At 38.8% G+C, this 16,161-nt stretch overlaps 1 protein-coding gene across 4 annotated transcripts in view; it reads right to left on the bottom strand.

Moving 5' to 3' along the window:
* The window catches only part of SHLD2 (shieldin complex subunit 2), a 107,737-nt gene that overhangs the window by 7,951 nt on the left and 83,625 nt on the right, over positions 1-16,161 (bottom strand). For all 4 annotated transcript variants that reach the window (XM_082673748.1, XM_082673751.1, XM_082673749.1 and 1 more), the window contains one exon: positions 9,378-9,584. In XM_082673748.1, coding sequence (XP_082529874.1) covers positions 9,378-9,584 — 207 coding nt within the window. The remainder of the gene's footprint in view (positions 1-9,377; positions 9,585-16,161) is intronic.

Here is a 16,161-nt window from a genome sequence, read left to right as displayed (position 1 = left end):
ATAGCTCACCTATGTTTTTTGTTTTTTTAATATTTATTTATGTGGCTGCGTTGGGTCTTAGTTGCAGCACGTGGGATCTTCGTTGTGGCATGCAGGTTCTTTCGTTGCGGTGCATGGGCTCTTCGTTGCAGCATGTGGGCTTCTCTCTAATTGTGGCGCTTGGGATCCAGAGTGTGCAGGCTCAGTACTTGCAGTGCGTGGGCTTAGCTGCCCCACGGCATGTGGGATCTTAGTTCCCTGACCAGTGATCAAACCCTCGTCCCCTGCATTGGAAGGCGGATTCTTAATCACTGGACCACCAGGGAAGTCCCAATAATTTTAGAAGAATGTTAATATAATTGCTAACATTTTGCAAATTTACACAACTCTTGAAAAGAACTAAAAGTTCATGATGAATGTGGATACAGCTTTCAAGGGGTTCATGGCCTGCTGGGCACTTACATTCTGCTGATGGCAGGATACTTCCTTCCTTCCTCCCCTCCTCTCTTCCCTCCTCCCTCCCCTCCTCCCTTCCTTCCTTTCTTCCTTTTTTTTTTATTTTTGGCTGCACCATGCAGCTTGAGGGATCTTAGTTCCCGACCACACTATCAATAGATGTTTCCATGTAGAAGTGGGTATATGGAGTTCTTCTCTGAGAATAAATCTCTGTATTCAATTAAAAGGTGGATTTTTTGAGAGGCTGTTGTTTTTGTTTTCTACTTGCAGTCTCCTTAGCTTAGTTTCATAATGTAATAATGCTAACCTATAATCACATCTTGGAAAATATTCAAACACACATACCTGAATTAACACAACTTGTAAAATTTTAACCTGGCATTTGGCCAAGGTAGAGTAAGCGACTGGATTTATGCTCCTACCTTGTGATATAATAAAAAGTAAATATTCGGTCTTTGTCCTTAGTTCCTAGCACACAGCTCCAAAAACTCTTGGAAATCTCCCAGAGTGATAAGAGTATCTTTCTTTGCTAATGAGATGACTGGCGACTGGGGCCCATCGGTAGCTTCAGGATGGGGGCTGGTCACCAGAAGGACCAAGGCAGATTAGATGGTTAGAACTTTCAGCCCCACCCACTGACCTCTGCAGAGGGGAAAGGGTCTGGAGATTGAGCTAATCACCAATAGGCAATGATTTAATCGATAACGCCTACACGAGGAGACCTTGATTAAAAACCTTAAACAGGGTTCAAGGAGCTTCTGGATTGATGAACACATGCTGGGAGGTTGGTGCACCAGAGAGGGCATGGACGCTCCATGCCCCTTCCCCCATACCTTGCCCTATGTATCTCTTCCATTTGGCTGTTCCTGAGTTGTATCCTTTATAATAAACTGGTATGTAAATAAAGAGAGTTCCTGAGTTCTGTGAGTAGTTCTAGCAAATTACTGAGCCTGAAAGTGGGGAGGGCTGTGGGAACTCCCAACTTTGTAGCCAAGTCAGACAGAAGGGTACCCGGGGTACCTAATACTTGAGACTGGCATCTGAAGTGAGGACAGTCCTGTGGGACTGAGCTCTTAAACCTGTGGAGTCTGATACTAACTCCAGGCAGGTAGCATCAAAATTGAACTGTAGAACACCGAGTTGCTGTTCAGAGTTAGAGAAATGCCTGTTGGTGTGAAAAAAACAAAAACAAAAAAACAAACAAAAAAACCCCATACATTTGATGTCAAAAGTGTTGTGTATAAAAATAGTTCAGACACCTGAAACAACTAAAAACCAAACAAAATGTATGACACAACAATTCTCAAGACATTAGATATCAGACAACAAAGGACAGTGATCCCTAACAGATGAGAAGCAAAAGATGTAAGCCTGGTGACTGTCCCAGCTTACAAAGAGAGTTTCCTGGCTGTGGTGCAGGAAAGGGTACCCAGGCAGAGACTGGTGGTTTCCCTGAGTTGAGAGGAGACAGAGCTTTGAGTCTGGAAGGCTAGTATGGCTAGAGTTCTCAGGGTAGAGTACTAGAAAGATGAGAGCTACAAAGAGAGAGAACTCTGGAGAAATGCAGAGGGAGAACTCTGGAGAAATGTAGAGGGTCCACCCCTTGGAGAATTCAACTGAGTATTAACCAATATATGTGACCAGAGGCCAAGGAAAGAACCAAGGAAAAGGATTACTGGGAACAATCACTGAAGCTTGTACAGAGCTGGGAGTAGTGTATTTTCCCACCAGCTAGAGTGGAAAATCTTGTAATCCATAGGGCACTGGATAGAGAACTTAGAAGCTGTACTTGGAGGAAAATTTATGGCACTAAACTCCTACATTGGAAAAAAAAAAAGTCTCATATCAACAACCTCAATTTCCACCTTAAGAAAGGTAAAAAAGTGAAACCTAAGAAAGCAGAAGAAAGGAAAAATAAAGACCAGACAAGAAATCAATGGAATAGAAAATAGAAAAAAAGAAATATTAATGAATATAAAAGGTAGTTATTTGAAAATATTAATAAAATTGGTAAAACTCTAGCGAAAATGATCAGTAAAAAAAAAGAGAGGACACAAATTAGCAATATCAGGTAATACTGTTACAAGTCCAAGCTTGCTCTGTTCACCACCAGACAGGCCAATGAATCAGAGACCAGGAGTTGAGGCAAGGAATACAACTTTATTCGGAAAGCCGGCAGACCAAGAAGATGGCAGAATAGTGTCTCTGAAAAACCATCTTTTCTGGGTCTGGATGCCAGTTTCTTTTATACAATCAGAGAGGGAGAGGTGGTGAGGAAGTAAAGTAAAAGGGCCATCAGTCTTGCAAAACATCTCCTGGAACTGACCAAGCCTTGGTGAGGGGATGTGTTAGTTTCTTCTTTCTTGCTGCCATTCACAGGTGGGCAGGGTTCCCTGAGGCAGGCCATTATGTATGATTATAATAACAAAAGCAACGAAAAGCAAAGGTTAAAGTCAAACAGATCCAACGTTGAGTCCGATTTACCTCTTCCCCATTACCAATATTACTACAGATTCTAGATATATCAAAAAGGATAATAAGAGAATATTATAACTTTATGCCAATAAATTGTTGTTGCTGTTATTGTGCCAACAACCTAGATGAAATGAACAGATTTCTTGAAAGATACAAACTACCAAAGCTCACTCAAGAAGAACAGATAACCAGAATAGTCCTATATCTATTAAATAAAATTAATTTGTAGTTAAACCTTCCAATAAAGAAAACTTCAGGCCCAGATGGCTTCCCTGAGTTCTATCAAACATGTACAGAAGAAATCAATCTAATTCTAAACAAACTCTTCCAGAAAACTGAAGAGGAAAAACTACATACCAACTCATTCTATGAGCATTGCTCTAACACCAGAACCAGAAAAAGATATGTAATAGGGAAGAGCTAAATGGGACTCCATGTTGGATCTGTTTCTTTGACTTTAACCTTTGCTTTCCGTTGCTTTTGTTATTATAATCATACATAATGGCCTGCCTCAGGGAACACTGCCCACCTGTAAATGGCTGCAAGAAAGAAGAAATTAACACATCCCCTCACTGAGGCTGGCCATTCCAGGAGATGTTTTGCAAGACTGATGGATCTTTTTACTTTACTTCCTCGCCACCTCTCCCTCTCTAGTTTGCCTTTTTACTTTACTTCCCTCTCTGACTCTAGAAAAGAAACTGGCATCCAGACCCCGATGAGATGGTCTTTTGGGGACCCTAGTCCACCATCTTCATGGTCTGCTGGCTTTCCAAATAAAGTCGTATTCCTTGCCTCAACACCTCATCTCCCGATTTACTGGCCTGTCAGGCGGTGAGCAAAGTAAGCTTGGACTCGGTTACAGTTACTACAAGAAAAGAAAACTGCAGACAACACAGACATAAAAATTCTTATTAACAGGTGTTAGTGGGAATTCCCTGGCAGTCCAGCGGTTAGGTCTCCATGCTTTCACTGCCAAGGGCCCAGGTTCTATCCCTGGTCAAGGAACTAAGATCTCACAAGCCATGCATGGCGCGGCCAAAAAAACAAAAAACCCAGAAATGCAAAGTTGGTTTAATATGCAAAAATCAATCAATGTAATTAATTATATTAAAAGATTGGGAAAAAACTATGATCATCTCAATTGATGGCGAAAAAGCATTTGAAAAATTCTAACATCCATTTCTGATTTAAAAAAATTTTTTTTCAGGACTTCCCTGGTGGCACAGTGGTTAAGAATCCTCCTGCCAATGCAGGGGACACGAGTTCAAGCCCTGGTCCGGGAAGATCCCACATGCCGCATACACCACAACTACTGAGCCCACGTGCCACAACTACTGAAGCCCGCGTGCCTAGTGTCCGTGCTCCACAGCAAGAGAAGCCACCACAATGAGAAGCCCGTGCACTGCAATGAAGAGTAGCCCCTGCTCGCCACAACTAGAGAAAGCCTGCAAACAGCAACAAAGACCCAACACAGCCAAAAATAAATTTAAAAAAAAAGAATTAAAAAACAATTTTTTTTTCAGAAAACTAGGAATAAAAGGGAACTTCATCAACCTGATAAAGGCATCTATGAAAAACATACAGCCAATATCATACTTACTAATGAAAGAATAAATGCTTTCTCCCTAAGATCAGAAACAAGGTAAAAATGCTTGCTCTTACAACTTTTTTTCAATATTGTATTAGAGGAGCTATCAAGTGTAACGAGGAAAGAAAAATAAATAAAAGGCATCCAGACTGGAAAGAAAGAAGTAAAACTGTCTTAACACAAATAAAATGACCATCTATGTAGAAAGTCCAAATCCACCAAAGAGTTGCTATTGAGCTTAGTGGGTGTAGCAAAGTTACAAAATACAAGGTCAATATATGAAAATCAACTGTATTTCTACATATTACCAATAAACAATTAAAACTGAAATTCTTAAAAATACCATTTATAATAGCATAAAAATAGAAACTAGGGATATGTCTGGCAAACAATGTGAAAGTCCTATACGCTGAAAACTACAAAACACAGCTAAGGAATTAAAGAAGATCTAAACAAATGGAGAGATACATCTTGTTCATGGATTGGCAAACTCAGTGTTAAGATGCTTCAGTTCTTCCCCAAATTGATCTATAGCTTCAACACAATCTCAATCAAAATCCCAGTAGGCTTTTTTTTGTAGAAATTGACAAACTGATTCTAAAATCCACATGGAAATGCAAAGGTTATAGAACAGCCAAAACAACTTTGAAAAGAACAAAGTTGGAAGGCTAACAATACCTGACTTCAAGACTTATCAGTATAAAACTTCAGTAATCAAAATAGTGTGCTATTGGTGGAAAGATAGACAAATAGATCAATAAAACAGAAGAAAGTCCAGAAATAGACCATACATGTGGACAACTGATTTTGACAAAGGTGCAAAGGCAATTCAATGGAATAATCTTTTCAACAACTAGTGCTTGAACAACTGGATAGTCATACAGCAAAAAACAAACCAAAAAAACCCAACTTCAAGCCATACCTCACGTTATATACAAAATTAACTCAAAATAGATCATAAACCCAAATTTAAAACCTAAAACTCTAAAACTTTTAGAATAACACGTAGGAGATAAATTTTTGTGACATTGGGTTAGGCAAAGATTTCCTAGAAATGACACCAAAAGCACAATTCATACAAGAATAAATGGATAAACTGGACTTCATTAAAATTTAAAACTTGTGCTCTTCAAAAGACCTGGGTAAAATAATGAAAAGACAAGTAAAAGACTACAACAGAGGCAAGCAAAAGACAAGCAACATTTTTGCAAAGTTTATAGTTGATAAAGAATTTTGACTCAGGGAGTTCCCTGGTGGTTAGGATTCTGGGCTTTCACTGCTGTGGCCAAGGTTCAGTCCCTGGTCTGGGAACTGAGATCCTGCAAACTTCACAGCACAGCCAAAAAAAAAAGAAAGAAAAATAATTTTTACCCAGAACATAAAGAACTCTCAAAATTCAATAAAACAATCAAGTCAATATTTTTAGGTAGGCAAAAGATTTCAATCGACACTTCATCAAAGAAGATATAGAGTTGGCAATTAAGTACATAAAAGATGTTCAAAACCATCAGTCAATAAGGAAATGCAAATTAAAACCACAATGACCCATTACTACACACCTATTAGAATGAACAAAATTAAAAAGAATGCCCATACCAAGTGTTGAAGTAGGTGTGGAAAAAACAGAGCTCTCATACACTGCTGGTGGAAATGTAAAATGGTACAACTACTTTGGAAAACAGTTAGGCAGTTTATTTTTATTTTTTGGCACTTTCATTACAAGTTAAATACATGCCTACCATATAATCCAGCTATTGACTCAGTTCCTAGGTATTTATTCATGAAAAAAGAAAGACTATGTCCATATAATGCCTTATACTTGAATGTTTATAGAAGCTTTATTTATAACAGCCAAGAACTGGAAACAACCCAGATGCCCATCCACAGCTGAACAGATAAACAAATCACAGTATATTCATATAATATGTACTACTGATACACACAACCACATAGATACATCTCAAAGAATTTGCTAAGTTAAAGACGCCAAACAAAACAATGTACATACTGCATGAGTTCATGTATACAAAACCATAGAGAATTCAAAGTAATCTCTACTGACAGAAAGCAGATTGATTGCCTGGAAGGATCTGGGGCAGGGATGAGGAGTCAGAAGAGATTACAGAGAGACAGCTGATGGTTTCATGACTGTGGTGACGGTTGCATGGGTTTCATGTCAAAACTCACCAATACGAATGTGCATGCTTTAAAAAAGGGTAATTTCCTATGTGAAAATTACATCCCCAAAACACTGTTAAAAAATTTTTTTTTTTTAATCTGACACTCTGAATCACATTTGAAAAGCACTAACTCTGGACTTCCCTGGTGACACAGTGGTTTGTGCCTGCCAATGCAGGGGACACGGGTTCAAGCCCTGGTCCGGGAAGATTCCACATGCCGCGGAGCAACTAAGCACGTGTGCCACAACTACTGAGCCTGCGCTCTAGAGCCTGTGAGCCACAACTACTGAGCCTGCGTGCCTAAAGTCCGTGCTTCACAAAAGAAGTCACCACAATGAGAAGACCGCTCACCACAACAAAGAGTAGACGCCGCTCTCCGCAACTAGAGAAAAGCCCACGCACAGCAATGAAGACCCAATGCAGCCAAAAATAAATAATTAATTAAAAAAAAGAAAACCACTAACTCTGAAGTATCCTATTAACTGCATATGACACAACTCTTACATTTCTGTGGATGAACCAAAAGTGGGCATAGCATGCTAGTAAAAAAGCCCAAGAAATATAGTTGAGAATCTTAGCATGTGATCTCTTAGGAGCTTCAACTTATTTTATTTGGGACCAGATTCTTTTCACTAGCAAAACAGTCAAAATAATCTTAGTCCACTTAAAACACATTCAGCATTTAACAAAATCTAAAACCATCTATAAGAATTCAGAAAATTATTTATGCAGACTGGAGAATAAAGTTAAAATTCAGTATCAAGATCCAAAGTTCCTGAGTTATTCTTGATAACTCAACCTATAAAAGCACCAAAAATAGTAATCTTACACAAATTCTGAGGAAAATTTTTTTTTTTTTTTTTTTAAGCGGCACTTGGGCCTCTCACTGTTGTGACCTCTCCCGTTGCGGAGCACAGGCTCCGGACGCGCAGGCTCAGTGGCCATGGCTCACGGGCCTAGCCGCTCCGCGGCATGTGGGATCTTCCCAGAACGGGGCACGAACCCGCGTCCCCTGCATCGGCAGGCGGACTCTCAACCACTGTGCCACCAGGGAAGCCCTGAGGAAAATTTTTGACCAAATTTTTCTTCTTCATTAAAACACTTAAATTATGTAACAATAAACCTGCAGATACATCTCCGTTTTTTCAACCCTTACTTGCCCTCTAAATACATTTGCTATGGACTTCCCTGGTGGCGCCGTGGTTGGGAATCCGCCTGCCAATGCAGGGGACACGGGTTCGAGCCCTGGTCTGGGAAGATCCCACATGCTGCGGAGCAACTGGGCCCATGTGTCCTAACGACTGAGCCTGCACTTTACAGCCCGCAAGCCACAACTAGTAAGCCCATGCACCCAGAGCCCATGCTCTGCAACAAGAGAAGCCACAGCAATGAGAAGCCCGCACACCGCATCGAAGAGTAACCCCTGCTTGCCTTGACTACAGAAAAGCCCGATGACCCAACGCAGCCAAAAATAAATAAATAAATATTTAAAAATAAATAAATACATTTGCTATAGTAGCCACTGGAAAACTTTCTATTAGTTTCCCAAACTGATAATCACTGACATTTGCATTTAGCAAGCTTAACTATAGCTTTAAATCCTGTTTAATTTGTTATACCTTCAACCAGGAGTTAGCATCTTTCTAGCATCATTTCTGTAGTTAGGAATGTAATTTAGTGAAAAGTATTTCCCATTAAAATTGTAGCAGTTTTATCTAGTTATTTTCACTATTTTATTCTCTCTTCATTCCAAAGTGTATAGCATTCTGAACCTAAAACATATGCCTTTTACTACTGCACTCAAAATAAATTAATTATATTTAGTTCATGGAAATTGTGTGACTGTGTGTATAAAATTCATCAGGCATTCTTCCATGTAGTATGCTTCTGAGAATGAAATTTATACACACACTCACACTCACACACACATATTTGAGTTCAGGAAGTATGTTATTACATTATACAAAGCAGTAAGTAAATTCCATAAATTCTGTATCAATGTTAACTTTTAACACTCATGTGATAGATGATAGCTTAGTAACTTGATAAAATGTTTATCTCAACAGTGATTCTGGCTAGAGTCATTTTTCTATTTCTGGCTTATTAAATGATAAGCTGCTTTTAACTACATGCAAAAAATATTTTTAGGTAATCCCTAATAATACAAATTAACCTCAAAGGATTGTAGGCAAAATGTTAGGAAGATGTCAGTATCTGTTTCAGCTACTTACAGAGATCTATATTTCACTTTTATATTCAATTACATATTTTCCCCACAAATGGCAGCTTCTTTGCTTATATGAAAACTAGCAGACTTCCCTGGTGACACAGTGGTTAAGAATCCTCCTGCCAGTGCAGGGGACATGGGTTCAAGCCCTGGTCCAGGAAGATCCCACATGCTGCGGAGCAACTAAGCCCGTGTGCCACAACTACTGAGCCTGCGCTCCAGAGCCCACGAGCCACAACTACTGAGCCCATGTGCCACAATTACTGAAGCTCGTGTGCCTAGAGCCCGTGCTCCACAACAAGAGAAGCCACTGCAATGAGAAGCCCGAGCACCACAACGAAGAGCAGCCCCCGCTCTCCGCAACTAGAGAAAGCCTGAGTGCAGCAATGAAGACCCAACGCAGCCAAAAATTAATAAATAAATGTATTTAAAAAAACAAACTAGCAATGTCTTATATAAATAAAGGTCTTACCTGAACGCTTATCCTCTAGGTGTGTCGCTAAATCTGACATCTTCACAAAGGACGGTGTGTTTTTTTGAAATTTTGCTTTAAATGTAATTGCCCTTATATCATCATCAAACAGGCACTCACAGGATGACCATGGTGTCGTATGCAATTCTAGGTTCTCCAGGATGCAATTGCGCTGAACAAAAAGATATTTAAATTCCCAAATATAATCTTAAACAAAACAAAAACAAAAAGTTACCAAAAAGGAAATAATCTAGGCTCAAAATCAGATTAAATAGATTGACCTGATTAAATCAGTTAAATACAACTTTCATCACATTAAGGAATTTGGATATAAAGATGCAAAATATGAATGTTGTATTAAGGCAATAAGATAAGAATGCTAGAGATAATTTTAACAAAAACTTTTCTAAAGAATACTTGGTCTCCTAAACAGTCATAATTTATCATAACCAACTGCTTTTCAAAGTAGCAAACTCTCATTTTGATATCTACAGAAAAGATTTTTTAAAATAATGGCATAGAAATGGATGTCTGCCATAATCAATATTACTCATTGATTTTTCAACACCTTAGTTTCCTTTTATATTTATTCATTTATTTATTTATTATTTAGTTGCACTGGGTCTTAGTTGAAGCAGGTGGGCTTCCTTAGTTGTGGCTCTCAGGCTCCTTAATTGTGGCATATGGGCTCCTTAGTTGTGGCTTGAGAGCTCTTTAGTTGTGGCATGCGAACTGTTAGTTGTGGCATGCATGTGGGAATCTAGTTTCCTGATCAGGTATCGAACCTGGGCCCACTGCATTGGGAGTGCAGAGTCTTAACCACTGTGCCACCAGGGAAGTCCCCTTAGTTTTCTTATTTAGCTAATTTTTCCACAACAAAAAAAAGCATTTAGACTCAGTTGCTCCTATTTTTAATTCCCTTAGTAATAATTCTGAACCACAGTAGCACAGACCTTCTTGCCAAATAATCAGATTATAAATTAATAGATTCAACTTTAAAACTATATCAAAACAAAAAGAGGTCTCTTAGCACTAAGTTTTCTAATGACAGTTGTCTTTTTAGTTTCCCACATACTTCAGGCCATAAATCTAATTCACAACACCCTACCGGCTTCCTCAGTTTCTTTCACTGGACAGCTTTTTTTTGTGGACAATCTTAAAACAAGTCAATACATCTGTATAGACAGAGCATCATTAGAAAGAACTAAAGCATATATATTCCAAGCTGTTGCTTAAAACCAATCACTATTTTAAAATAGCTTTCTTGCCTTATTATAAAATACATGCTTAGACATCACAGATAAGCAAAGAAATAAATGGCAGCTATAATCAACACCTCAGAATAAACACAGTTAATATTTTAGTGGCCATCTAGTTGTTCTCAATTTGTTTGATTTTTACTTATGTCAAATATATTTTTACATGTCATTAAGTATTATTCTACATTATTTTAAAATACTGCGTAATATGTCATTGCACAGGTACACCAAAATCTTAAAACTTATTAGAGTAATCCTCTCTTTTGGGGCATGTTTCTTGTTTTTCACTATTATAAACAGTACTGTGATAACATATTTTTAGCTACATCTTTATGCACAACCATGATAAATTCCTATTAATTGTAATTGTTAGGCCAAAGGTATTCCAAATTCTAAGGCTTTCATATGCATTGTCAATTGTCCTCAAGAAAGGTTTTACCCCTGAAACTAGTACACTGTAAGTCAGTTATACTTCAGTTAGAAAAACAGAAAAGAAAAAGAAAGGTTTGCCAATTTACATCTTCAATAGTTTAGGAGAGTGGCTATTTCCCCATATCTTCTCTTTTGACTTCTTAGCAGAAAAAACAGCTATGATTATTATTTTATTTGTCTGTCTCCCATTACTAGTAAGAGTAACTTTTTTCATACATTTATTGGCCACTTTAATTTCCTCTTTGGGGACTTGCCTGTTCATATCTATTGCCCATTCTTACAAGTATTTGTCTTTTGCCTTTGGCATTACTTTCTGACAAAATGCAATTTTTTCCTGGTTTTTCACTTGCATTTTAATTTTGTATATAGTGATTTTTAGTTGATTTTTAATGCAGTTTTTTGTTGCTGCATTTTATTTAGCCTACTAGTCTTTGGGCTCCAAATAAGTTCACTTATATTTTCTTCTAGTGCTCATTGTTCCTTTTTTAAAATATTTGAATTTCTAATACACCTGCAATTTATTTTGGCACAAATATAAAGTATAAGTTTAATTCTTATTTTTTTCTCTAATTGTTAGCCAGATATTCCAAATATTATTTACTCTTTTTTAAAGGAAAAAAATTTGCTTTAATTTTTAAATTATAAAATAAAATATACTTTTTGTAAAATATTTAGACAGTAAAAGAGAAGTAATAGGTAAGGTAAGATTGCCCAAGTTTCAATAAAATGGATAATGGGTACTTCAGTTAATTATATTATTCTGTCTATATGTTTGAAGTTTTTTAAAAATATATTTATACATTTATTTATTTTTGGCTGCATTGAGTCTTCGTTGCTGTGCTCAGGCTTTCTCTAGTTTTGGCGAGCAGGGGCTACTCTTCGTTGCAGTGCATAGGCTTCTCATTGCGGTGGCTTCACTTGTTGTGGAGCATGGGCTCTAGGCACACAAGTTTCAGTAGTTGTGGCACGTGGGCTCAGTAGTTGTGGCTCAAGGGCTCTAGAGCACAGGCTCAGTACTTGTGGTGCACAGGCTTAACTGCTCCACAGCATGTGGGATCCTCCTGGACCAGGGCTCGAACCCATGTCCCCTGCATTGGCAGGCAGATTCTTAACTACTGCATCACCAGGGAGTCCCAGTTTGAAGTTTTTTATACTAAAAGGTTTAAAAAATAAATGCAGACTCCATACATGCATAAAATTCAAACTAAAGGTATAAAGAAAAAATAAAAACCACATAATACTACTATATAGAAATAGCCAGTGCTAGCATTTTAGTATCTGTATTTCCAGATTTTTTAAAATTAATTAATTAATTATTTTTGGCTGTGTTGGGTCGTCCGTGCTGCGCACGGGCTTTCTCTAGTTGTGGTGAATGTGGGGCTAATCTTCGTTGCGGTGCATGGGCTTCTCATTGCAGCGGCTTCTCTTATTGTGGAGCCGGGCTCTAGGTGCGCAGGCTTCAGTAGCTGCAGCACGTGGGCTCAGCAGTTGTGGCTTGCAGGCCCTAGAGAGCAGGCTCAGTAGTTGTGGTGCATGGGCTTAGTTGCTCCGCGGCATGTGGGATCTTCCCAGACCAGGAATCAAACCTGTGTCCCCTGCATTGGCAGGCAGATTCTCAACCACTACGCCACCAGGGAAGTCCCTGTATTTCCAGATTTTTTAATGTGTATATACATACTTATATATTCACTTTTATTAAAATGGGATCCTATTACACATGAAGTTTTATAACCTACTTTTTTTTTTTTTTTTTTTTTTTTTTTTTTTTTTTTTTTTTTTGCGGTACGCGGGCCTCTCACTGTTGTGGCCTCTCCTTTGCGGAGCACAGGCTCCGGACGCGCAGGCTCAGCGGCCATGGCTCACGGGCCCAGCCGCTCCGCGGCATGTGGGATCTTCCCAGACCGGGGCACGAACCCGTGTCCGCTGCATTGGCAGGCGAACTCTCAACCACTGCGCCACCAGGGGAGCCCTATAACCTACTTTTTTAAACTAAATATTCTATAACATACATTTCTCCAGGCTAGTGAACATACATATCTTTGATAGTGAATATCTTTGTGTGTCTACCAGACCACAAATAACCCCCTTAACTGTTCCCCCACCCTCTGAAATAAGCTCAGATATTCCAACTGGTACTTTTTTTTTCTTTTTTTTTTTGGCCACTTAGTGGAGCATGAGGGAACTTAGTTCCCATACCCCCTACAATGGAAGTGCAGAGTCCTAACCACTGGACTGACAGGGAACTGCCTACTTTTTGACCCTGTCCTCCAGGCCACAGCTGACTGAATCAAATTCAACCTAGGCAATCAGATTCTCTTTGCTGGGAACTTAGAAATGGAACTGGTCTCTTAAAAGGAAAAGTAAAACAGGAGCTACAGAGTAACCATCTACTTTCTGTAAGGTTGAGAAGCAGGGAAAGTCTAGACTGAGTGAATAAGGCAGATCCACAGAGATGGTGCCTGGGACCCAAAAAGCCTTTCAGCTCCTAGCTCCAAGTCCCCCTGAAACCCATCACTCTTGTCCTATGTACTATGACATACTCCTGTATACTTCCAATATATCCCCCTTAATTGTTTAAGTTAACCACAATAGAGTTCTAGTTTTAACTACAAGCCCTCAGTGTCCAAGTTCAAATATAATTTCTTAATACATCCAATGGATTGCAAAACCTTCATGTGCATGCATTTTTAACTTTGTGATTCTTTTCTTATCATTTGAAACAAGCCAAGTTATTTCCTCCTCAAACTTGAGTCTTTTACTCCTTAAAGACAGTGGGAACCTTGAATGGCTGCCTGATCTGGGTTTTTTTGGTTTTTTTGGTTTTTCTGGCCATGCTGAGGGGCATGCAGGATCTTAGTTCCCCGACCAGGGACTGAAACCATGCCCCCTACAGTGCAAGCACGGAGTCTTACCCACTGGACCACTAGGGAAGTCCTCTGTACTTTATTCTTCATTCATTCATAAAGAAAATATCTACTAGCACAGGCAGTGCTGTGTGATGGGGATACAATGGTGAACAAGCTAGTCAGGGTGCTTTTATTCATAGACTTTACAACCTACTGGGAAATTTAGTTAATTACCAAGCAAGCAAATAAGCTGGATCATCTGTCTGCGTTAGGTGGCATGAGTGCTATACAAAGAGTGACCTGGGACTTCCCTGGTGGCGCAGTGGTTAAGAATCTTCCCTGGTGGCGCAGTGGTTAAGAATCTGCCTGCCAATGCAGGGGACACGGGTTCGAGCCCTGGTCCGGGAAAATCCCACATACTGCGGAGCAGCTAAGCCCGTGCTCCACAACTACTGAGGCTGTGCTCTAGAGCCTGCGAGCCACAACTAATGAAGCCCGTGCGCCAAGAGCCCGTGCTCCGCAACAAGAGAAGCCACCGCAATGAGAAGCTCGCGCTCCTCAACGAAGAGTAGCCCCCGCTCACCACAACTAGAGAAAGCCCCCTCGCAGCAACGAAGACCCAATGTAGACAAAAAAAAACAAAGAGTGACCTGATAGGGAGTGATTATGTATATTCATGTGTGAGGCCTCTCTGGGGAAATGAAATTGGAGAGCCATCCGTGTGGGAGAGCCGCAGCAAAAAGCACTCTAGGCAGGGGAAACATGTAAATTCAAGATCCCAAGGCAGGAAAAAGGCTGGCATGTTCAAGTAACAGAAAGGAGTTAAGCTAGTAGGTCTGAGGGAGACTGACCAGTACTGAGACAATTCGTGATACAATTCTGTATTTGAATCATGAATACATGCCCTTAGGCATGTACGGATATCAAACCTCCGTGCAGACATAACTGTGATTTTGCATGAAGTATAATTATAAAGGTTGAGATCACTTGTATTATTCTGTGCTTAATTAGTAATGTCACGAGAGTACTTTATTGTAATCTGTTATACTTTTAAAGTATTAGACTTCTATTAAATGATTTCAGGAGAATATTGCATTGGAAAGGCATTTAGCTCTGAATAGCCTATTTTATGCATACCCAATTCCCAAGAAGCCCACCCTCATTAGGACCTAAACTGTGACCAACACTTTCTACATATGAGGCATACCAAATTCCTACTAACAACGCATATTTCTAACAAACGCAAATTGGGGATTAGTTTCTTATTATTCTTCTTCAAAACATTGACTCTGTTATCTTCAGTATTCAGTAATGACTGCTTGACGATCATTTCTGATTATATCACCTAAATGTGAGTCTGTTTTCCTTGGGAACAAGTAAAACCAGGGCCCAGTACAGAAAGAATAATACAGAGAATGCCTTAAGAAGAAAAAAGAAATACTAAATGAATAGACAGAATGCTAACAATTTGTGAAAGTAGAATCACTTACTTAAATGAGTCTCCAAAATTGGTATTTTCCCATTTTAGAAAGAATGATCTTGAGGTATTAAGGTGGATATTAAAACTTAAAAAACAATGATTATAAATAAACATGCTGAATGAATGAACAAAGAACAACTACACCTTAATTCCTGGATTCATAAATTTTCAATATTAACTTAAATATCATAGAATTATCTAGGGATAACTACAATTCCTCTTCTATTAACCAAATAACTATTAGTTTTAAAAGAATATTCATATTAAGCATGGAGCAATCTGCTTTGCTACAGCTGCACTGTAATTGGAATGACACCTTCGACCTACATTCTGCTCAACATGCAGTAGACTCATGTTCCTGGCCATGGCATGGTGGTCAACAATGATGGTTTGTCTATCATTGACACATGTTTCAGATTTCTCAACCAAACAAATATTTGTCACTGTTTGATGTTAACAAAAAAGTCAAAAGTCAAATCCTAGTTATGGGCTATTAATGATTAAGAGAGACAATGTGATAGATCTTTATTTTTTTTTGTTTGTTTATTTTTGTGATAGATCTTTAGATAACTATTTTGAAATAGAAGTTTGAAAGAAACATTAACTCTTTCAGGTAAAAAAGAATGGGTCACATACTTAATCTTTGCATTAATTTAGCAGAGTAAAATAACTCATAGGCCAGTAATTAAACTGTCTCTGATTGCTACAGCTAAAGGATCTCACAATATCAAAAGGAAGGTGTTATACTATTTTATTGAAACATCAAT

The sequence above is a fragment of the Grampus griseus genome (assembly GCF_964374135.1).
Source record: "Grampus griseus genome assembly, chromosome: 16".
Classification (NCBI taxonomy): Eukaryota; Metazoa; Chordata; class Mammalia; order Artiodactyla; family Delphinidae; genus Grampus; species Grampus griseus.
This window is presented reverse-complemented; position numbering and strand designations above follow the sequence as displayed.